At 38.5% G+C, this 24,197-nt stretch overlaps 1 protein-coding gene across 2 annotated transcripts; it reads left to right on the top strand.

The window, feature by feature from the left end:
• The first annotated feature begins 3,348 nt into the window (after positions 1-3,348).
• On the top strand, positions 3,349-24,197 carry PLEKHA1 (pleckstrin homology domain containing, family A (phosphoinositide binding specific) member 1). Of its 2 annotated transcripts, none has more exons than XM_010148412.1 (11): positions 3,349-3,513; positions 6,137-6,193; positions 8,051-8,096; positions 9,898-9,995; positions 12,594-12,725; positions 14,333-14,476; positions 15,429-15,497; positions 18,334-18,398; positions 19,143-19,206; positions 20,408-20,497; positions 23,782-24,197. In XM_010148412.1, the coding sequence occupies exons 1-11, from the start codon at positions 3,373-3,375 to the stop codon at positions 24,109-24,111; spliced, it is 1,236 nt and encodes a 411-aa protein (XP_010146714.1). In that variant the 5' UTR covers positions 3,349-3,372; the 3' UTR covers positions 24,112-24,197. The 2 variants fall into 2 exon arrangements, with proteins under 2 accessions (XP_010146714.1, XP_010146715.1); XM_010148413.1 differs by lacking the exon at positions 23,782-24,197 and adding an exon at positions 21,614-21,718.

Here is a 24,197-nt window from a genome sequence, read left to right as displayed (position 1 = left end):
GAAAAATAAAGCATACTTATGTCATAGATTCTGTATTCTGAAAACACTTTCAAGTTGAAGCCCTGGTGAATTGTTAGGCTGGTGGTCTTCCAGCCAGATTTCTTCCACTGAGGAATTGATGTTGGAGTTCTGCAATTCCTTTTATGAATCTTTAGAAGTAATGTGGTAATTCTGTCCTTGTTGCTTTTTTTGGTCTGTCTAGAGTTGGCAGGAAGGGTGTCATAGTGCTGGTTGTGTCACGTGTGCTCAGTTGCTCTAGTAAGTGGAAGAAAGGCACAAATTGATTTTTATGTGCACTAATGATTGTGGTTTGTTAATGACTGCTAAATAGAATTGGTATTAACTTACGGTGGAATCTCGCCAAGGTGTAATATAGCAGAAGCAGACTTTTAAAAACGTTCAGCAATTGAAACCAAACATAAAGTTGGAGAGTTTTTAATCTCTTATTCTTTAAGAGCATCAGTCTGGTAGATATCAGTAATCCCATGAGGAATTTTGAACTAATCGGAAGAAAACAGCAGTTATACAATTTAAGTTTTTTAATGATAGTTTGTCCTGTATTTCCATCGGAGAACAAAGGAACTGCAAATCCTATCATTTTGCAGGTAGAAATTAGCTAGCAGTACTTGGAAATAGAAAATCTGCATGAGTTTAGGGTGGGTTTTTTTTTTGTGAAAATTGGTTCATTGACAAATAAGAGCTTTTCATTTCTGTCCATTGCCTTGGGGAAAAAAATGAAAGTATTGGAGTAGTTCAACTCCAGCTGATACTAAGCTCCTAGTGGAGCATTGAGTATCCTCCTTTCGTTTCTCTTAAAAGGTTTTCTGAAACACAGATTCTCCTATAGGGGAAAAGTGCTTTGAAAACTCAGTTGGTTTTATGCGAGGCCTCTTAATCAATTTATATCTTGTTTCACAAGTTTTCCTTGTTCTGTTTTGGTTTTTTTTTTTTTTCACATCTGCAGAGAATGCAGCTTAAGCCTGCTCAAACAGGAAACCAGTCACCAATATTTGCTTTTTTTAGGCACAGGGCTTTTCTGGGCTTCAAAAACTGTTGATGTTAAGCTGAAATGGTGTCCCAAATGTGCTGTAGATTTTGTTGAGGGACTACCTGGCACAACTTAGGACAATATTGGTAAATGACAATTTTTATGTTCATTTAAATGAAAAAAATGGTGCCAAGCTCTGGCAGCTGAGGGTTGTAATTTAGAGAAGAGACACCCTGAAGCTTGCCCCTAGCTACAGATGCGTTTCAGTGTAAAGTGATCCCAAGAGCCACCATGTGAATTACTGATGGATGAATGTTCCTTACGATGAGGACTTTGTCTTAAGGGTGCTCAAGTGTTTGGTTTTGCTGTTAAGGGTTACAGAACTTGTCTTAGATCTGTGCTGTTTAGATTTTGAGGAACATAGCAATAAAGTTTAGACGACCTTAGTAAATTTTGTGACTTTATTGAGGAACAAACCTATGCTTGTGAAGATGTAAACCACTGTTGCATGCATACCTTAAATATGGAGACTGTTTTACCTCATGGAAGAACAAATCAGTCCAGCCCTTCATGGAAGGCATATGCACATGTAGCTGTATAGAAAGCGTCTTCCGTCTCAAACAGCAGTATGTATACTTTGTTATCCACAAAAATGCATTTAAATTAAGAATTTAATACCTCTTATTAAAAAAAACGACCCACAACCAAAACATTAACACTTTTAATAGTCTTTCATCACTATGATATTTCAATTTCTAACTTTTTGCAAATACTGATGAATTGAGATTGTTAGATCTGGTCCTTGATGCCAAACCTAGTCTATCAGACTTGAGTTTGCACCAGAGGATGAGTTTGGTGTTAGGCACAAGAAAGGTTAGTTATTTAACAGACTGGGTTACATGACTTAAAACTGCTTACTAGGTATTCTTTTACTATGGTATCAAAACCATTATAAATTTAAAAAAAAATGCTTCTTACAGTAGTTGAAGCAAAACTTGACTAATATTCTAATTAGTCATGTGAAATGACAGCTATAAATATGGGCATGTATTGACAAGTTTGTATGTCTGATCCCCCAAAAAATGTATGCTATCTGTATATTTGATTCCCCAGGATAAGCACTCTTAAAATGTGTTTAACCACATATCGTATTTTACTGTGCTGGATCAATAGCTAGCTACAGTTAGTTACCAGGTGTCTGCCTCATTCTGTGTATATAACTATAGTTAAATATTAAATTTAAGCAAGGAATTAGTAAGGGTAAACTATTTCAAGAAATACTAAAAAAACTTCCCCATTACACAGTGAAAGCTGGAAGAAGTCTGAACTATGTCTCAATAGTAATGTTTTTGGATATGTACTTTTTCTGACTTCTGTAACAAAATGTAAAGACTGCGTTGTTTCTTTCACTGTCTGGGAAATCTGTCATTGACCTGATTTTTTTATCATATTTAAATGTTGGTTTATTGCCATTTTTAGATAAGTATGCAAATTTATCTCTGGTCTTACAAGGCTGGCTCATAAGGCGAAAATGACTGTTCCATAAAATAAAAGGAAGCAAAAAAAATATTATGCAATAGACTGCAGTAAGACAGAGCCATAAAAGGTGAAGCATGCAAAGTGGGAATAGGTGGTCAGCACTACAGATTTTTTTTTTAAAGAAAAACAAAGGAGGGGAAAAAAAACAACAAAAAGAAAAACAACAAAAAAGCATACCACCCTCAAACTTAGTACCGTGTGGATATTCAGGATTTCAGTTTTGGACTGGCAAGTTTATTCACATCTCTGCTGCACATACAACTTAGTGTTGGCTGTTGAACGTATAAGGGTGAAAAGACATCTGTTCTTAGACATTGTTAGGTGTGAAGGTCTTTTTGTAGGAGAAAATAAAAATGCAAACAATGTTTCCAAAAGCCTTTTTGTTGAATTTGCTTAAGCAAAATATGAAAAATCATGTTGGGCAGTAGAGCTTCTGACAAAGATCCTTTTTTGACCATGAAAGGCAATGTCAAAGAAGGAAGTGTAAACCTAACATTATCTCAACTTTGTGCAAGTCGTGAAGGAGAATCTTTGATTATTCTTCAGTGACCTTGTAAAAGCTAGTTGATGCGCATCTATCTACCACTTGTATCTTTGCAGTTAGGGTATTATCTATCCCAAGTATGCTTCAAAGAAGTAAGAAAAACCTATCTAAAAATTCAGTAGTGGTGAGGGGGGGGGGAAAGCTACGCTTCACTTACTCTTCAGTAGAAACCTTTTCAAGCCACTGGTTGAAATTGCTGAAAATGTCATGGGTAGGCACAGAACAGTCTTAAGCAAAGTTCCTTGTTACTAATTTTAACTTCTGTGCTTTTTGTTCTGCAGTGTGATGTTTGGAGTCAGAAATGCCTTATGTGGATCGTCAGAATCGCATTTGTGGTTTCCTAGATATTGAAGAAAATGAGAATAGTGGGAAATTTCTGCGGCGGTACTTCATTCTGGACACACGAGAAGACAGTCTGGTGTGGTACATGGATAACCCACAGGTGAGATGTTTGTGGTCATAGTTTACTGGCTTGTATCAATTTCCACTTTTTTGGGTATTTTTACAAATTTGCTTTATATTAGCTTATGGACCTGGAAGCTAGGGGAAAAAAGTTACACAAGTGAAATAAATGTAAATTAGTGTTTCATCTTTGCTAATATGTGCAATCTTTTAAAGAGAAAGTGTAGTTTATGCTTCTATTTAAAAGGTTAAAATTGCACTTAACAGTAAAACATGAAGAACAGCTTGAACATCAGTGAATTGCCAACATATGGAATCTAAGTATTGACAGGAGATTTAGAGATCAGATGGGAATCTGAATTTGATCCCATGTATATATCTGTTAATTTTGAATCATGATGTGCTATATTTATTTTCTAATAAGTGTCTTGAGTGCGTTACATGTTCTCGCAGGCACTGGGTAGTGCTGTATGATACAACCAGATGAGCAGAATCACACGAGTTTCACTGCACAGGTCTTTGAATTCACCTCTAACCTTATGTGGAAGTACGTAGTTTTCCTTGGATTGCATGTGTCAGCAGTTTCATATTACTTCACCTCAAAAGAATCAGTCATCGAAAAGCATTTTCTAATGATGCTTGCCATTTCAACACAGCATGAATAGTATATGAATGAGGAAAGCTTGTATCCATCCTGACCGACAGTGTCTTTTATATAAAAGGTACTTTTACAATGTGCAGGCACTGATGTGTTCCCTAGCATAGGGGAGGACACATAATGGCTTAGGGTTTGGGTACAGAGACAGCGAAAGCCTAGGACCTAGGTCAGCTGACAACTGTCTGCCAGAAGAATAGTTGTGAAGCATTCTGCCAGGAAGATCAGGTTAAAAACATGGAATCATTTTGGTTGGAAAACACCTTTAAGGTCATAGAGTCCAACTATTAACCCAGCTCGGCCAAGTCTACTGTTCAAAGGAACCAATGGAAAAAAACATTTAAATAATGTGCAGCGTGATGAATGTGACTTGTGACTGAAGCATTTAGCAGTTCTTGCTGAGGAGAAAAAAGAGAATTTCTAGAAATAAGAGACATCAAACGTTTGGTGTCAGCAAGTGATACGAAGCTATTATTTTTTTCACTTTCTCCCGTGACATAACCAGGGCATGTGTGCAAAAACTTGGCGTGCTGTAGAAATTGCAGCTCTTCAGAAATTTTAAGACTAATCATATTTGCAGTGCACACAGAGTTTTTAGTTTAGGCTTTCTTTAATGTTACCATTTACAGACAAAGGAAAGGGTACCTTGCAAGAGGCGAGTTGAAGCTTCTCAATTTTCTTCCACTGTGTTAGTTTTGAAGAACAGAGTTTCTGTAGATCTGCTGTGTGGAGGCCATCCTTAATCCTCGAAGTGATGAAATTCTTCGTATAGGATGAGTCGATAGTGTCTGCAGAAATTCACTGGGCCTTTTGTTGCTGACAGAAGTGCTCTATTTGGATCTGAAAATCAGTTCAGGTGCTCAAAGAAATAATGTTTTTAAGCCCACCATTAACCACGCATTATTATTGTAATATAAAGACTGTAAAACTGGTGTGTGCTGGCATCAAAAACATTCTGATAAAGTAAAAGATAACTTTATTTGGGCACAGTGGGAAGCCTTTTTTCTATTAAATTTCAGTGCTACCAGTCTGTAGCACACCTAACTTACTACTTAGCTTTGAAATATGAATGGAATATAAACCAATTATTTGTCTGTCTCTGACTCTGGGTAGCATTAGGCTCCTCTTTGCCATGTAAAAGGTCATAAGACACTGTGGAATAATGGAGAGCACTTTAGCTGGGGAAAAGATCAGCGAGCGGGTTCTGTACCATTCTTAAAGTCTCCAGGGAGGCCTGCAGTGGGAAGAATGATACTGTAACATAAAGGGCCATCTTGAAAGTAAAAATTGTAATAGAAAATCACACTCTGAAAAGAACAAAATTAGGAAGACTGTTTTCATTAGGAACAGTTAATAAAGTTAACCATGGTTTGTGAGGCTTGGTGCTGTAACTGTTATGTTTGCAGGCTGCTAGCTGATCGTGAATGGTACCATAAATGTTGATTAGTGTGCTAAGCAAGGATATATAAACAACGGACAGCTCCTGTCAGGATGTAAATATACTCAGGCTTTACTGCAACTTTAGGAAGTGTCATGGTGTTTCCCTGCAATAACCTTAATATTAAATGGAAAGACTGATTTTTTCCAATCCATTTTGGAAAACCTGTGAGATGGCCTTTGAAGTATCTGACATAATAGATGAATGTCACTTCTTGTCTCTTCCGCCTGCCCTGGTCAAAATGCATAAGACGCCAACATCTGTTGAGGAAAAAGTATTCTTTCCGGATTTCCTGGATGCAGACCTGCAAGAATCCTTTTTCCTCTAGTAAAATACATAAACCTCTGAAACAATTACTATTTGTATTGTTTCTAGCAGTCTTTCTGTTTTTAGTTGGTTAACAGATGTGTATATAATAAACAAGTAGTTTGGATCCTGTTTCAAGCATACATTGTGTATTGTCTGTAAAAACACGTAGGATTTTCTTTGTTTGTGGAATTGAGTTATTCTCTTTTTATGCGTAAACACTACGATATAAGAATAAGCTAGTTTTTCTTTAACTTGTTTCAGAATCTTCCTTCTGGATCTCCACCTGTTGGAGTCATTAAACTCACCTATATTTCAAAGGTAAGATAATATGTAAGATACTTCTTGCTAAATTTTTGGTGGTAGATACCAAGGGCCGCTTCTTCAGCCCTCAACTTCAGGTGGTTTTAGATGCCTCTTATGTAACACATGGGAAGCTTTTTACTTGTGTGCTACCTCTGAATTTGAGAGGTGTTACAAACACTTCAGTAGTGTACCAGGTTAAAGGAAGAACAGACTAATTACCATGTTGTCTGGGTTTGGTTTGTGATTTCAAACAGCAGCTGTTTGTGCTGCATAGAATTAATATTTCTGAATTGTACGTTTCAGTTCTTTGACTCTTTGAATTTCTATTAGTCTTGGAGAAAAGACAGGCCATTTATGAAGTGCAAAATAAGTCTTTGGCTGTAATATTATGCAAATAATAATGATCCTCGATAGAACAGAAAAATTTCTAGAAAATACTTGATTCATTTTTTTATGTATACACTCACTTCCAGATGTGTCTGAAAGGAAACAACTTAAAGTCTCTGTGGTTAAATTTGTAGCAGATACTGCATTAACAAATAAGTGGAAAAAAGCAACTGACTTTCTCATCTTTCTGCTCATTTCTCATTCTTGTGTTGCTTTTCTTCTCATACTGCATCTTCCCACCTTCCTTGTTTTGGTTTCTGATTCCTTGTAAAAGGCATCACTGCTGGTTATATCATGAGTACGGAAATGCCTGTGGAGACCTGCTTATGTCCTTCCTGGTTTCTTCCTCCTGGGCTTGCTTTGCCTCAAACCTCACAGTTGTCATCTTAAGAAACCTGAAGTCTTGTATCTCCCTTTTAATGGGAGCAGGGCTGGTCACCTGTGCCTTGGCACCTGTGTGCACTTGGAAGGCAGCTCAAGTGTGCCTCCTGTGCTGAGGCTTGGTCTAAGTTGCCACAGTTCTAGTTATGTAGTATGTGGGTTTTGTTTCAGGCCAAAACCAAAAGGTTTTGATCTAAGAGACTGCTTTGCCTTGGCAATCCTTGATAGAAGTGCTCTGTGGAGCACCTCTCCTATAAAGGCTGAGAGAATTAGGCTTCTTCAGTGTGGAGAAGAGAAGGCTCCGGGGAGACCTTATTGCAGCCTTCCAGTGCCTGAAGGGGCTACAAGGAAGCTGGGGGGGACTTTTACAAGGGTCTGTAGTGACAGGACAAGGGGTAATGGGTTTAAATTGAAAGTGGGGAGGTTTAGATTGGATATCAGGAAGAAGTTCTTCCTGGAGAGGGTGGGGAGGCACTGGGACAGGTTGCCCAGAGAAGCTGTGGATGCCCCATCCTTGGAAGTGTCCAAGGCCAGGCTGGATGAGGCTTTGAGCAACCTGGTCTAGTGGAAGGTGTCCCTGCCCATGGCAGGGGGGTTGGAACTGGATGGTCTCTAAGGTCCCTTCCAACACAAACCATTCTGTGATTCCATGATTCCAGTGCCTGTCAGAACAGGACAACCCCTTGTTCCTTACCCAACACTGCAACACTTTAATAGCCACTATTCTTCAGGAGTCCATAATCTTTTTATGTTAATGAACCAAAACAAAAATTACATCCTTGACAATATGAAATGTCCTCAAATTTTTGATTCAATTGGGATATAGAACTTCAAATTGCAGTGGAAGTGTTAAGTTTTTGCATTTCAATGTTTGTCTGGTAACGAATCCTTAAACTTGGTTTAGGCTGTCATCTTAGTGTAGGTTGCACATCTGGAGCTGAATTTTATAATGGATTTTTTGTTACATTTGTATATCCTTATACCTAACAAGCTTGCTATGCTGCTAATCTTCAAATTTAGCCACTTGAAAGAGAAGAAAGATTGTGATATCTGATGTATATTTTGTATGCACAGTGATGTTTATAATCTTAATTTCCCTACTAGGTTAGCGATGCAACTAAGCTGAGGCCAAAGGCAGAATTCTGTTTTGGTAAGTTCTTGCATGTGGCATGTGCATCATTGCATGTGCATTATCTCTGCTTCAGATTTCTGAAGAATATTCTGCAGTTGTGTTACTAAACAGGGCTGGTAGTGTCTCTCTTTAAAAAATAGCTTGGATTCACTCCTTCAGTACAAGGGGAATTTCGGCTGCTTCTTAAGATGGTTTTGGTGGCTTTTCATATTGCAGCTTAACAAGGAGTAGGTGAGGGCTGTTTTGCAGATACTTGAAATATTGAGGCATTAATAAGATAACCCAGAATGATGGGTGTTTTTAGAAACATGCCATGCCTGTCAGCTATGCAGACAAGTAATTTAACTATTTTAATCTGTATTACTGATAGAAGTGGTGATTTAATTGATCTAAAAATACTGTCAGCCGATGTTCTTACATTAAGTTTCAGCCTCTGCTGCACCAAAGAAAAGAATTTGCTTGGGGTACTGTGTATGTTTATTAATAATTAAACTTGAGTAAAGCTTTAGACCATCATGAAAGCCCCTTAAGGTATCTTTTTAGAATTTTCTTATGTACTTTGTCCAAAATTTACCATGATTCCAGAGTTTTTTGACAAGCAATGGGCATTTACAAAAGTACGTGTAGAGACTGGAATTAGCCTCTGCTCTGTTTATGAATAACCATTCTTTATGGCTGTATTCACGTCAGAGTTTTACCTCAGAGGAAGGTACTGAAAATGCTTGAAGGATTTATGACAATTAGTGAAGGTGTCCTTTGCCTTGTGCAGTGATATGCAGGCCCAGAGAAGGCAGCTCCACAGGGCTTGTGCAGTCTGTGTTGGAGCTGATGAAACACTTGGTACATCACTCTTGTGTGTAAGCCTTTGAAGATTCTAGACTAGTACCTGGTGCGGCAGTTCAGTGCCATCTACAGATTCCTCTGCACATGCCTGTGTAGAGCTGTTTGTCTTCATCAGTTGTAAAGTTACTCTTGTCAGCAGGCCAGCTCTAAAAAGCCTTAACAGTCCAAGATGCTGGCTCAAAGCTTTTAATATTCCTGGTTTATTGAAGTGGTTTTGATATTTTTTTTAGAGGAAAACAATGCATTTATTATTGTCTTTTTATTTAAATACTGGCAGTTGTTGTTTCAGTCAACTCATTATGCAGTTCTGTATTTTGAATTTATATTTGCATCTAAGAATGTTTGCTTCAAACCATCCATTTCTGGGAGAAAGCTGATAGAGTAAGAAGTACCTGTTTCTGATGTGTGTTTGCTGTTACTGGTGACCCTGAAGAACTGTTACGTTATAGGTAGAACAGTGAAATCTGTTCAGACTTTAGCTGCAATGCTTCAAAATTCTGGGTCACTTTGGTCACTGTTCACCTTAAAACTAATTTCAGGTTAAGTTCTTAGAGTTTGCGAGAAAGCTAAGCTGTGATTTATTTTTCTTTGATGTTACACAGAATGTTTGTCTTTTTTGGATGAAGTTATGTGAGGTGTTTCCAGGTAGATATATCAACTTACTAAAAATATGCTTTCTCTGCCAAGTCACTAAAGCAAAATAGTTGTGTTCTGGGTATTTTAAAGTGTTTGGTCCTGAGCATCATCTACTTAGTCATCAATACCGATTTTTCCACAGACTTAAAGATAAAAATCATAGTCATGTTAATGAGTTTGTTGCAAAGGATAGCAGATACTGGTCGGAGGATTAAAAGGAGGAATTGTAGAAGTCACCAAGTATAAAACTTTTTGCTTAGGGGAATGAAGCTGTAGGAAAATTCTGATAAAATGCTCTTAAATTTCATTGTTGTTAACTTTTCAAAATGTTTTTTAACAGTTATGAATGCAGGGATGAGAAAATACTTTCTACAAGCCAATGATCAGCAGGACCTAGTCGAATGGGTAAATGTTCTGAACAAAGCTACCAAAATCACAGTAAGTGGTTTAACTGAGATTTAGCAGTGCTTTCAAACGGTGACTGTCTCAAGGTGCTCACTTGTAACCTTTGCCTCTGGTTTTCATGCTAAAGTAGCCTTTTTATCTCTACAAATAAGTCTTGGCTTTGCAAGCCTTGGACAAACTGTACAGAACTCCTTGTAAACTTGTTTTACCTCTTGCTTTGGAAATCGGACAAAAATGTGGTCGTCTTTCATTCCAGCCTATGATGGTTTCTAATAATTTAAAACTAACCATACACATTTAATATTAATTGAAATATCCAGAGGACACTTGCAAGTGATGAAAAGATACACATAGGTTTGCCTGGTGTCAAAAGTTGTGTTTCTTAAAGTATCACTAAAATAATGAGCAAATGCATCATGCCTTGTTCCAGAGGCTCTTCCTGACTTCAGTAACACCCATTCAAAGAAACATTAATGCATTCTTCTGGTAAGTGCTAAATCACTTTTCTGGTTTGTACCAGGACAGCTTGTTATCACATGATAGAAAAACCCCACATATTACCTCAGTCTTTGCTGGAGGCAGAAGTTATGGTTTTGTTTTCTCTCCAGTTTCAGGGAAGCGATGACGTGAACTGTTCTGAGAACGTACCCTTAGAAGGGTTCTGAGCATGGGTGTACACATTCATATTTGTGGTCAAGAACTTTCTCAGGTTTAGGTTTATCTGAGGATGTTTACATTGTTGTACTGTAGCCCTTTCTCTGGAGTTACACAAACATTACTACTACTAATAAAAACAAACAAATGGAAAAAACCTGCTCCAAACAGCCTCCTCACTTGGGTTTTTCATAAGCAGGACACACCACAACCAGGCTTGAATTGCTTCTGGTTCCAGAAATAGAGTGAACAAAGAATTAATTGCATCAAATTAGAAGTTAGTCAGAAAGCTGTTTACCATTTGTTTAACTTGCATTCTAAATAGCTGATGAAATCATTAGTGTTTTTTATCTTTGAAGGAACAGGCCTTTGAACTGTGAATCTGTTCAGGGGTGGTTTAGTATGGCCAGTGATTTAATCACATAATCAGGATAATTCCATTATTAATTTTCCTGTGAGCATTACTTGCTGTAGACTATAATCCTCCAAGATTTGTTGCATTTTTTTTAGTACTCTGAGTGCTGATAATTTCAAAGAAATGCTCAACCTTTCCAGTCTAACATGTGGGGTACCTATTTATGAGCACTATGGAAAAATGCATTTCTAGGAGAAGATGGCTGTGGGTTTGGTCTGTAGTGTTTTAAGTAGTTTGTGTGAGCTGAAGCACTTACCATAAAGCTGTAGCTACAAGCCCCTTCTCTTGAAAGGGTGAAGCCCATGATCTGTGTGGACTGGGAGAGCATCTTATCCTTCAGCACCAGACTTGGCTATGCATGGAGTCACCTTTTACCTGTGCTGGCGAAGCCGGGTGTTGTGCATGGTCAGGGAGATGGTGGAAGTGAGAATGAGTCTGATGCCACGGCTGAGCAAGCTGCTGAGCACCACCTTGGCCAGGAGGAAGCTGTCCCAGACTGACACTTGTGCTCAGGACTGTTTGTACTTCCTTGCAGGCCGGTTTGTTTTGGGTTTTTTTTTTTTTAAATAAGCATTGCTGTGCATAGGAACTAGAATCACAGCAGACTATAAGGTAGCTTTGTTTTTTGTCTAGATCGGTTCAATGTCAAATTTTGAATGTGCCACAGTCCTACTTGGTAATGCCCGGTGTAAAGATGATTTGTGTGTCCCGTCTTTGTGAGGAAATTTGTGTGTCCTGTGTAAACACCCAGTAGGTTGCTGGCTAGGGTATTGGTATGAGACCCTTGATCCCCTGTTGAAGTCACTTCAAGTTTACTACATTAATACTAGGGGTGAAAGGAGATAATAAATGAAAATGTCTTAGGTAGTGCATTTCTTTTGGTTATAGATATTTACTTCTACAGCCTCAGAAGTTTGAATGTTTTGGATCAAGATACTTGCTGGGAAAATTAAACTGCTGTGGTGTTTCGGTTTAGTTCCATATTTGAGAGACTTGTCTAATAGTTAACACTAGCAACAGGTAGGTAGGGTCATTTTGGGCAGAATTTAGCAATAAATATAGGATTAGTGGAGGCAGTACATGCAGTCTTCATGCCAAGTATTGGAATGTGGGTGCAAGTGTCCTAATGGGCAGGCATCCTGTTGGGGAGAAGTATCCATGCTGTGGCCCCGTGTTTTTGACCTTACTGTGCTAGCTCTACAGGCAGTGGGGCATCCCCACTCTAAGGCGCTTATTACTGGAACTGAAAGAGTGAAAAATAATTAACCAGTCCTTCCACAAATTAGCAGTGCTTCTTTAAGATCACCTATGGCAAAGCTGAGAGTTGACTTTTAGGTTTTTGAGATGCCTGGTGAAATGTCTTCATTGGCACCAGTTTTCTTCTGAACTAAAGAGTAACCATTACAACAAATTTTCATGTAAGCTATTTCTAGCCTTTTACTATTAGAGAACATTTGTCAGATCCTGGTGAAGACAAATGAAAATTGCTTGGATAATGATTAGGGCTTTCTTTTTAGTTCTTCATCCAACTTTTTATGTCAGTTATCATATTCCATTTCCAGGTACCAAAGCAGTCAGATCCTCTGTGTCAAATGGATAATGCAAATCGTCAAGCTGAAAGCCCAGGTGGAAAGAAGCAAGTGTCTTACAGGACAGAAATTGTTGGCGGTGTTCCTATCATCACACCTACCCAGGTAATACCCTTAAAACAAGTGTGGCATTGTTGGAGAGAGGAAGCTTTGTTGGACAGGTGAGAATAGGTTATGTATCACAATATAGCTGTCGGCTTCTCACCTTGATCAGAGGACGGATGCTTTGATGTGCACCTTTCACTGATGCTGACTGGGGTTTTTGTTCTGAGCATTTTATTGCTTTCATACAAGATTACAGGGGATTCTACAAGATTGTAAGGAATTACTTGAATATTGATTTTTTTTTTTATGGCAGATATCAGTATGCTGAATACATCTTTCTGTGTGAAATTAAGTGTTGGTGTTAACTGTTAGGAAAAGTAGGTAAAGGATGTGATTAAACCAGCTGGTTAATACACACACTGTGTTATTAGAGGTAGGACGACAGTAGATTAAGTGTTGCAAAAGGGCCTTATGAAATGCCATTTGCTTATCCTGTGTTCACACATGCCATTCAGTGAAAATACATGTGATGTAAGGGATTCTGGGAAAAACAATCTTAGTTTTAATAGAAAACACTACACTGTGAAATAACCATTTCCACTTGTGTGAGAGCTAAGAGTTACAGGTGTACTGAGAGAACCTCAAAACTGTTCCATAACAATGGAGGAAAAAACCCACAAATATTAGGTGTTCTTAGAAAAAAGATTAAGGGGCAAAACAGAAAACATCTCTGCTGTATAAATCCTGTCTTTTGACCAGACCTTGTCTGCTGTGTCCAGTTTTGTTCTCATCTCTAAAACTAGGACTGGAAAAGTTTAGAGAGACTTCAAGGGTGATTGGTCCATGAGGAATGATCTCCATATGAGGAACTACTGAGTAGGCTAGTGCTCTTCCATGTGCAAAAGAAGTGACTAGAGGATGTAAGAGCTCTTCAAAATCACGATTGGCAGAAGTGGATGGTGTAAACTTTCCTTTCCGCTATGAGCTTTTAAACTAAGCTGGTGGTGTAACCATGGGAAACAAAGGGAAGGAGCTCTTGTTTCAGTGAGTAATAAAACATGGGGTGCTCTTTGCCAAAATACAGCCTGTAGGCAGGAAACTTCTTTCTGAGTTTGAGAGACTGGACAAGCTCATGGAAGAGGAATCTGCGTGGTGTAAGAGACCTGTATCTGTTTCTGGAAGTTCTCTGTGCTGAAAATAGTTACAGATTGGATTAATACCATGTAAATGACACATACACCTGGACTCCATTTAGAAACTTGGTGAATTCTGGTATGTCTTAAGGTCCTAGAAATAGCTTTTTCTCTGCTGTAGCCACCTTTAGTGTTTTGCCCTTAGTTGTGCTATGGGTTTGCACTAAAGACGTAGATATATCTTGGGTTTGGGTCTGTAATGTTCTTCATTCAGTGTCTGTCGATATCTGAGAACGTTCAGTCCTTACTTGGTGTAGTTTCCAAATGGAGCTCTCAAGTACACAGCCACAGCCCTTGGAGAGTCTCACTAATTGTCTCTAGAAATCAGTTGAAATATTTTATCCTTTCAAACAAATTGGAAATGAGATTTGTGAGCATGGGATGATATAATTATTTCTTGTAATAACTAGTATAGTTAGTCTTTGACCCTTAGAAAAAAATAGGAGTATTTTGACCTTTCCTGCTTTTTTCTAGAAAGAAGAAATCAGTGAGTGCAGTGAAGGGAGTGATAGGAATTATTTGAAACGGACGCAAAGTCACCTTCCTTATTTTCCTGCTAAGCATCCCCCAGATAATGCTGTTATCAAAGCTGGCTACTGTGTAAAACAAGGAGCAGTGGTAAGTATTTGAGATCAGTCTGTTTCATTAATGGAGAGCAAAGGTCCTAAGGTGGTAGTTCTGCTTATGAAGTAGATGGTTAAAATAAAAGACATAATTACCAGTAACTTTAGCACTACTGACAATATTAAGGATGGCTAAAGATAAAATTTACCCTCCAGTAGCATGTAGTTTATCTGTGTTACTACTTTTCATGACTTCATGTTAGGTTGTTGGAGATCCTTTGGAGAGGAAAGGTGGTGTGTACAAAGGCTTTCAAATCATGGTTAGTGCATGCAGCTAGGAAATCTGTGCTACCGTTATGTAGAGATCCTTATTTCACTTACTAGAAACATCTAAATTAAGGCAGAATTTTAATGCTTGTATGCTTTTCAGATCACTAAAATGCTTAGAAAAAACTGATTTTTGACTTCAGAGGAAGAATTTCACCACTTGTCACTGATCGACACAAGTGGAGCTATTCACATGATGCCTTGCTTAATCTGAACTGTCCCTTCTTTTAGCAAGATAGCGTGATTTGTGAGTCCTCAGACTCTTTATCTGGACTATCAAGCTGCTTTTTGTAACATACCTTTTTCTAGTTAAAAATAAACTAGAAACTTTTAATTACTGTCTTATAACACTTTACAGGGTATTTGTGCTGCAGAGCTGCTACAGTTTCAGTGGAGATTGAAAAAATAATAGCTTCCAGAATCTTTAATTTTTGCAGTTTTTCAGAAAAAAAGGGGCTTGGGCAGAGTCTAGCAGACCTATTTTGGGGGCAGTATATAGATACAACACAAGTTTATGTAATATATAAATATTATAAAGTACCTGATAAATAGGAATTATACAGTGTCATATATTATGAATATATACGAGAACTATAACTATGTATATAAACATATGCATAGTACACAACACATAGGTGTATTTGGTTTTTATGTATAAAATACTTATTTACCTTTCACAGATGAAGAACTGGAAGAGAAGATACTTTCAGCTAGATGAAAACACAATAGGATATTTCAAGTCTGAACTGGTAAATTTCCAAATGTCTGTTACTTGCCAGTGATACTTGCAAGAAAATCTAAAGAAATATGCTTGTATTTGAAAAATGTGCTGTGCTGATCCTGCAGCTCTTGGCTCTGTACCGTAATAACTCGTCATGATCAGGAAGAACAAAAGTTTACTGGGGTGGCTGTTAAATTGGATTCCAGTCTTCTGTTTGGGAACCTGTCTGTAGGGCACTGAAGAACAGTGATAGGATACATTCTACAGTCACCCTGATTTTTCTATTAGTATCTTATGTCACTTTGTACTCACATGTAATTAATTATGCTCTTCAATCAGGTGGTCATTGTATGGAGACACAAAACTGTAATCTTGGCGTCTTGATTTAAAATTAGGGTTATGGGGTGTGTTAATGTACAAATGGTGGGATCTTCCCTCACACACTCCTTTCACCAGGGCAGCCAAGGCAGGTTAAGAACTGTGCTGCTCACAAGCAACCCTTAAGAGTTTCCTTTGTTTTCATGATCTTTCTTCTCCACTCATCGCTTTTGATCCTCTTGACCAATTTTGACCAAATGTTAAGTGCCTTCAGACTTTATTTGAAAATGAAGCAGTACTGGAGATAGTCTGTTTTCCCCAAAAAGGAATCCCACACTTTATTTCTCATGTTTAGTGAAGTCCTGAGTTGTAGAGCATTATAAATGAAGGAAAACTGAGTTTACAGGCCAACTGTAAGCAGCAGAATGTCAAAAAGTCAAACTTCAGGCTGTTTTTGAAGAGGACTTTTGCTTTACTCTTAATGAGGGAATGCAACAGTAGCAGGAGTTAGATCTTGCATCACTGTCTTTGTTAAACTTTCAGCGTAACACAATTCTGACACATTGCCTATAATAAACTCTGTATTTTCATTTTAAAATAAACTCTGAGTGTAGAGTGCTCACAAGTAAATTCTAACTTGAAGAATGTGTATACTTGGGGTTTCATCATGTTTCTTTCCAGTTTATTTGAAATGAACAATATAAAATGTTCTAGTCTCCTCTAGCCTTCAGGCCAATATCCTCTTGCTCCAGTCTGAGGAAGGTACTGGCCTGACCAGCTGTCAGACTACAGGGAAGTAGATCCTGCTTCACAGTTCTTACTGAAATCAGGATTTTTTTTTCCCATTTTAAGGGAGTCACCCCTCTTCAGGGAAGTAAGTACTGAATAGATAGAGAATATATTGGCCTTTTACTGGATTATAGTGGTTAATCAAAGAATTCCGTGGTTAGCAAACCTAATCATGTCAATTATGTTGCATACAGTTTTTTTTAAACAATGAGACTCTGCCTTGTCTGAGACATACATGTTGGAGAGACATTTAATCTGTACTGGAAAGGCAAAACTTCCACAGAGCACAGCCCTCCAAGAAGAAAACACCTTCAACTTAACCGTATGTCCATCAGACTCTTATCTCCTACAGATGCAAAAACGGTGCTCTCTTCTGAAGATTGCAAGTGGTGAATGATTTCTTTCAGTGATGTGTAGGATCCCAGTTTCCCTAATAATCTACTGTTCCTGATGAGAGTAACATGAAAAGTTCAGTAGCAATTGCTGTTGTGCCTCTGTGGTTAAGAAGGCCATGGCATGGAGGTCGTGTTCAGCTAGCGTAGCATAAGGCTTCTAATTCTGGAAAACTTCACCTGTTTGTATGGCTTTTTGTTGAGGTTGGTTTGCCTTGGCAGCCAGCCTGCTCCCCAGTACTTCAGATGACTTACTGGATATCTTTGAGATGCTGCCATTTTGCATCTGTAGAAATATATCAGAGTTCTCTGCTCTCCAAGCAAGCCAACTCGGACAATAATGATTTCTGAGCTTAGGCCTTCCCTGCAAGGGGCGTTTGTATTCCAGGGGTGATCTTGTAGGTCACATTTGATGTATTATTTCAAAAACTCTGTTGTAATGGCTGAGTGAACCTAGAAGGACCAGAGAGGGGAGAAAGGGAAGGGGCAAAGTAACTGAAAACACTGGGTTTTCAAGTGTACACATTTTATCTGCTATGGAGATAAGTGATCTAATGAAACCTGACCTTTGAGGATGGTTATATTGGGTGGCATTTGCTGTTTGCTATTACAACATAAATCTCTTAAGTGTATGCAATAAAAATTGTAGAAAGTTGTCATTCCAGAGCTGACAGCTTTTGGTTTGTCTCCAAGCTGAAGCCAACTGAAGTAATCCATTGTGACGCTGCTTGAAGAAAACGCATTAGGAGTGTAATGTGAAAAAAGACAGAAGTGAAAGTTTTACTGTTTCAATGTTCCCACTATTTTTCCTGCTGTGTGAAACTTTGACAGAACTGTAATGCTTATTTTAGTTACTGTAACAGAATTTTCATACTTTAAGAATACTTGCTCTTCTACAGGCTTTGGTAAGATTGATTTCTTTGTATTCTTGTACTGAGTATAGGTTACAATTACTCTTATTTAAAGCCACGTCATACAGTTATCAAAGCATCTTGCATTGTAGCATTTCATAGCAAATGAATATAATCATAGTTTTACTGAAATAAGGTGCTTGAGGCCAGCTTCTATTTGCTGCTGTGGTTAGAGGATGGGGACAGAGGTGGTCACCTCCACTATGGTAAAGTGAATGGATGTTTTGGGTGGTTTTTTTTTTTTTTACTTCTTGATTTGGCCTCCTCTTTGTTGCAAGTGCCATGGTTGGTTTAATACTTAGGCAAATTAAATTTTTGTTGACACCACCTTTTAAGGCAGTCACTTATGTAACAGTCTCATTGAAGTTTGCTACTGTCAGCTCTCCTGACCCCTAGCTTTCTGACTATACTGTAATTGTTATAGACTCTACTGACTTTTTTTTTTTTTTTCCAGGAAAAGGAACCTCTCAGGGTTATACCACTTAAGGAGGTCCATAAAGTCCAGGAATGCAAACAAAGGTGAGGAGAGAAGCACTGATGCCATTAGATGGGTTGTAATACGCTGCTTTGTCCTGGCCAGGCTGCTCATTGGAAACAAGGGAGAACTCTTCAACTTCGGTTGATGTATGCACGTGTGATACTCATTATTTGTAGGCCAGCAGGTAGTTTTGTGCATTAAACTGGTTTTGAATGTTCTGCATTAGTGTGTTTCAAACTTGTAATACTTAGTAGAAGGTAAATGCTTTGGACAAGGGTGGAACAAAGGAATTTCATGCAGTCATGGGTTAGACATGCCTGGGTGCTCTCTGATTAGAGGCAGCAATTTTAGGAGTCTTTATTCTGCTTGCATACTCCCTAAACCTTTAGAGGACATTACCTTATATTAAATGTCTGAAATGAAATGAGAGCAGTCGTCTTCCAGCTGTTTCCCTCCCACCAAATGGCATTCTACAAAGGAATGCTGATAACTATTTAAATATTTTTATAAACTTAACATATGGTTGAGAATGCTCCAATTTAAAAATACATGTAGTAGCATGTATGCCACTGGTCAACTGAAGAGTCATAGGACTAAAATGAGTACGAGATGCTTGTTTTCTTTTTCCACTTGGTATTTACCAAAAAAACCCAATAGCAGAGTGATCAAGAAATGCAGAGATCTTCAGAAAACACATGCTCTGATTCTCTGCACATCCTAGAGTCTTTAAAATAAAGTGGGAAGGTTGTACTTGCTATTGAAGTGTTTTTGTGTTTCATTTACAGTGATATAATGATGAGAGACAATCTCTTTGAAATTGTAACGACTTCTCGAACCTTTTATGTACAGGTAATTTCTTTTGTTAAACTTTGGGCAAAGCCAGGAGACTACCATAGTCAAAGCAAAGAAGCACTGCTGTTTTACTTTTAAAGTTGTGTTTAATTATGCCGTGATCTTCAGTAGATGTCAGAAAGATGCACGTAAGCACTGTCTCACATAACTTGCTGTTACGCTGGTTGTGTGAAATAATTAAGAATAAATCCTAATGTTATTTTGTTGGCGTTCGGGTCTTCAGGTTCTGTAGGATCAACTCACTGTGTTAAATCTCTTATTTTGAAGTACTGAATTTTTATGTCCAGAAATTGAGTTCTCAGGTTCAAGTTGCCCCATCAGATGTTGCTGTGTTTAGTAGATATTTTAGATTTCGGTGCCCATTTGGTGACGTGTATCCACATATATTTTATTCAATAGTTCCTTACTATTTCACCTTCTAAATGTTTGGACATGATACAGATCACAAAGGCTTGCTTTTCCAGGCTGTGTGGAAATGTGATGCTTGCAGTCCTGGAAACCTGAGTTTCTCTTCTAGGCTCAGAAAGGCTGGTATAGTCTGATACAGGCAGAGGTGCCAGGTGCTGAGCTATGAGCTAACCCATAGCTGAGTGTGCTTCAGTGACATGTTGCAGATGTTCCTGGCTGGGTGGATGTGCTGGTTTAATAAAGGCTCAACCTAAGTAGGAGATAGCTTTAGCTTTTTATCTGTCTTTACCCCAGATATGTACACCCTTGGTATTCACCACTTTTGCATCTTTGGATTGTTCTTCTAAGTAAACGTATAGCTGACCTTTGACAGACATCGGTTTTTATTTAACTGTAACTCTTCAGTAAATACATAATAGAACTGAAGTGCAACAGTGGCTGAAAGGTACAGAGGTGATGTTGGCTAAAGTGTGCTAAGAGGGGTCAGTGGATCTCCTGTAAGAATTTCTGTGGGTGCTTTAATAGTTTGTTTGCTGAAAGTAAAAGGTTGAGTCTAGAGTATGCAAATAGTATAAAAATACTTATTTCTTGCTTATTATTTAATATAATTACATATATATAATAGTAAATTCAGGGTCAGAGATTAAGAAATGTCCAGGTTAAGAAATGGAAGTGCCTGTGGCTTTAACAGGCTGCTAAAGTAGGATAAGGCCAGCATTTTAATGCAGATGGTCAGGACACTGCGAGAGCCGAGTTGATTATGTTAAACATAACATATTGTTTGATCCAGGCGGACAGTCCGGAAGACATGCACAGTTGGATAAAAGCAATTTCTGGGGCCATTGTAGCACAGCGGGGACCTGGAAGAACAGCAGCTTCCGTATGTTACTCTGAACCTCAGAAAATGTGATCAGTTGATGTTCACTTCTGCACGTGAATTTCTAGTTGCTTTTTCCTTTTGCCTGTCCTGTCCTATAGTAATGTGGCATCTTTGCATGAACTTTCATTCAGACTGGCATAAAATGTGCTTTTAATTGAGCACTTAGCTTAGTCTTACCTGTATGTAACTTTATGTGCACTGTGTTGTCTTGAATATGTAGATAATGCAAGTGCTAACCTAGAAAAAGTATTTGGTGTGGTCTTTGTCACTACTAATAGTTTGGAAGTAAAAGTGAAACAGACTTCTAATTCCTGCGAGGTGTTTCTGTTAATGGCTGAATTTTGCAGTCAAATGACAACATTCTAATTTGATTTTAAGAAATTTAACTAGCACTGCTAAATCATCCCTCTCTGATACTTTATTGTATATGCAGATACAGATTCAAACTGGCAGTAACTTCTCGAAGCAGTCTCTGCTCACATGAATTAGCTGTGGCTGTTGAAAACGTAGGGTGAAGACCATCTAGCACAACTGAACCGAGGCACTGTGATAAACCTTAGTATTTGTGAAGCCATGTGGGTGCCAGCACTTCGTACATCCTTGCACTTAAACTGTGTCAGCTGTTGAGTACAAACTACATTAACTTGTGTTACTGTAGTTACCAGAGTGTCACACTGTCTCCCAGTATGTCCAGATTTAACAAATGGACTACTTTACAGTTCGGATGTTGCAAGCTATGGTTTTCACTTTCTGGCTATGGGATGTTTAGTAATAAGCTGAATATATCATTACCCCCATAACCTGAAATCTGGTAACTTAAATCTGGCTTTTGCCTACACATTTGCACTGATATTGTGTTTCTGTTAATTCAGTCTAAGCTCTCAGTTTTTGCAGCTGGGAGCTGCTTCATGTCTTTATTTCAAGCTTCCTATCAGAAATCTTGTTTCTTTTTGGGGGAATGAAAATATGCAGATAGCTTTTCTTTGTGTATGCTTTTATTTTTGTGGGGCTAACTGAGCAATCTAGCTGTTACCGTCTGCATCACTTCTTTCTGTTTCCCTCTCTTCTTTCCCCAAGTATAGGTTACTCTAATCTTAGCTTTGCACTGTGTTCCAGATGCGGCAGGCCAGAAGGCTGTCGAATCCTTGTATACAGAGGTATACATCAAGAACTGGTGAATGCAGCACGTATGTGGGCTCTCATGTAAACTTGCCTTCTTAACAGAGGGCTAGGACTAGAGACTAATTTGCACTACAAAAACTAAAAATGATGCTACCTGTTGTCATTACCATTACTGAGAACTAACTCATAAATTGTATCATTCACTTACAGGTTTGCACTGTTTTTTCTAACTTTTAAAATAATTGGAAATTAAAAATGGCAAAAACGTATATTTATCCTATAAAGCATATGTTTAAACCTAAGTTACGTGATGTCATTTTAACAGGAGAGTATTAAAACTAATTTGCATGAGAGTTCATATTTCCATTTTACTTTACATTTTTTTGAAACTGCGCAAAAGCGAAATTAAATATAAGCTACCCACAAACTAATACAGGTGCGTGCACACAAAAAATGCACATTGCAGCTCTAGTAATTGGAGGGATAATACTGTAGCCTGATCTGCATGGCTTATAAGTCTCTGCATGAAATTATTAGTTCAAACGTAGAAGCATTGTAATGTGTAGTCAGTACACTGTTCAAAGCAGTGCACCTTAGGAGTAATACAGCAGCAGTCTCTTAACTGTGAAGTTACAGTCAGTGTGGGTAGTAAAATCTGAGTATCCTTCAGTTCAATTTAGAAAAAAGTTTATTATAGAGACCGTGTCCTAGTAGTCCTTACTTTTGAACTAAAATTATTAATAGGAACAGAAGAGCAGGTGACTCACAGAATCATATTCTCCTCCAGCAAATGTTTTTCTTAAAGTGGAGTATCGAGTCAGGTATGAAATAAGGCAGTGTAAATCATGTGCAGTACTTCACTGAAAGGCAGCACAAAACTGAAGTCTAAAAAAAGTTGCCCAGCTCCTTCAGCCAATAATTAGTTAATTTATAAATAGAAATACAGTGGTACTTGGCAGAGTCTGTTAAGATTAAAATTATGAGTTTAGCTCATAGCATTCTAAAAGAAGCTTGGAAAACTGCTATGAAAAAACAAGTGTTTCATTTAGGATGTGCATTTGTGTCTTGGACACACATCTATGATGGTTTTTTCCTGACAAATGCTTGACAAGTGACTCGATTGGTGTGCACACACGGGCTGGCAGGTTCCTTTTATTGATGTGCTGACTCTGGTGACGGCAGAAGTGGCGGCAGCTCCTAATGTGTGCAGAGGGAAGTACTCACTGCATCGTCGCCCCTCATTTTGATCATGTCACTTAACACTGTATCCAGGCTGGTTTAGATAGCACTGGGTATTTGAGACACCGTTCCAAACCAATGGATACAGTGCAGAATCTGAGTAATTTTTTGGTCTGGGGATGCTGCTGTAGGTCAGGTAGGATACCCTAGACCATCTAAAACTGCACTCTGTGCCTGTGCTTTAGACACTTGAGTCATTCCTACATTGTCTGAGAACTTGTTTCTATCAGTAAGTAAATGGTGGAAGATCACTTTCACAATATCAGCCTGAGTTACACAAAGGCCAACAGGATGGCAGTGAACAGTCACAAACACAGGAAAATAACTTGGCAATTAGAAGGAATAGCTTAAATATCAGTTTCTTTTATAGGTCCATTAACTTTGGAAATTGTTATACCTTATTGATAGCATAAACTAGTTAAGTTTTTTTTGTTTGGTCCCTGGAGTGAACTGGGGAGACTGGTAACCCAAGAAGACTGGTAACTGTAAAAATGTGCATTACTTCAGGATTTAGGATCTGAGTGCCTGATGTATATGAATATGTTTGAATACTTTTTCCTCTTGGAAAGATGCCACTTTCAATGGCCTTTAAAGTGTGCTTCTTCAAAAGGTTACTGAGCATCTTAGTAAAACAAGAAGCCTCAATTTGCTGGACTATATTATAAAGTCTCAAGAGCTGCTGAGCTTGATTTGAGAAGTGTAATTTCATCAAATGAAGAAACTGATGTTGCTGTCACATACTGCTGTAAGCTCACATTTAACTACACGCTGCCTGGAGAAAGCGCCCACCTCCTGCTGCTGTGGCTGATGCTTCGCTTTATGTATTTTCTGTCTTGATTGTTTTTTCTGAGCGTAAAATCTGAAACCGCTTCTTTCCAACGTGACAGCAATGACTTCATCTGACGCGTGCACTTCTTTTCCAGGAGTATACCGAGTCTTATTCCGAACCCAACCATGCTCTCCGTTCTGCCATCCCAGCCCCAGCCACCTCACATTCCACAGCCGCTCACGGCAGCCCTCTGGTCCCAAACCCTCACGCCAAATACCCTGCCTTGGAGAAGCGAGGATTTCACGAATCTTTTACCAAGACCAAGCCAGGGAGCTACAAGATCCAGGTTGTCTCTTCAAGAGAATCAGCTTCCAAAGTGACTGCACGGGGCCTCTTGGAACCCCAGAGTAAAAATGGCACTCAGGAACAGGATCCTGGCCTTGTGGATCTGGATGACGCAAGCCTTCCAGTTAGTCATGTGTAGTGATGGAAGTGTTTGGAGAATGATCCATTTGTTCGGTCCTCTAATTTCCTTGCTCGGACTTTTAACCAAAGAAAATGATAGGAAAT

This window comes from Eurypyga helias, unplaced genomic scaffold, assembly GCF_000690775.1.
Source record: "Eurypyga helias isolate BGI_N326 unplaced genomic scaffold, ASM69077v1 scaffold2083, whole genome shotgun sequence".
In the NCBI taxonomy this organism is placed as follows: domain Eukaryota; kingdom Metazoa; phylum Chordata; class Aves; order Eurypygiformes; family Eurypygidae; genus Eurypyga; species Eurypyga helias.
This window is presented reverse-complemented; position numbering and strand designations above follow the sequence as displayed.

What these genes read in the sequence shown, in the direction of transcription:
- PLEKHA1 (XM_010148412.1), top strand. Translation starts at nt 3,373, where the DNA reads ATGCCTTATGTGGATCGTCAGAATCGCATTTGTGGTTTCCTAGATATT. An exon ending in ACAAAGCTACCAAAATCACA is followed by an intron (nt 9,996 to 12,593) that starts GTAAGTGGTTTA and finishes TTCCATTTCCAG; the next exon opens with GTACCAAAGCAGTCAGATCC. An exon ending in CTCGAACCTTTTATGTACAG is followed by an intron (nt 19,207 to 20,407) that starts GTAATTTCTTTT and finishes TGTTTGATCCAG; the next exon opens with GCGGACAGTCCGGAAGACAT.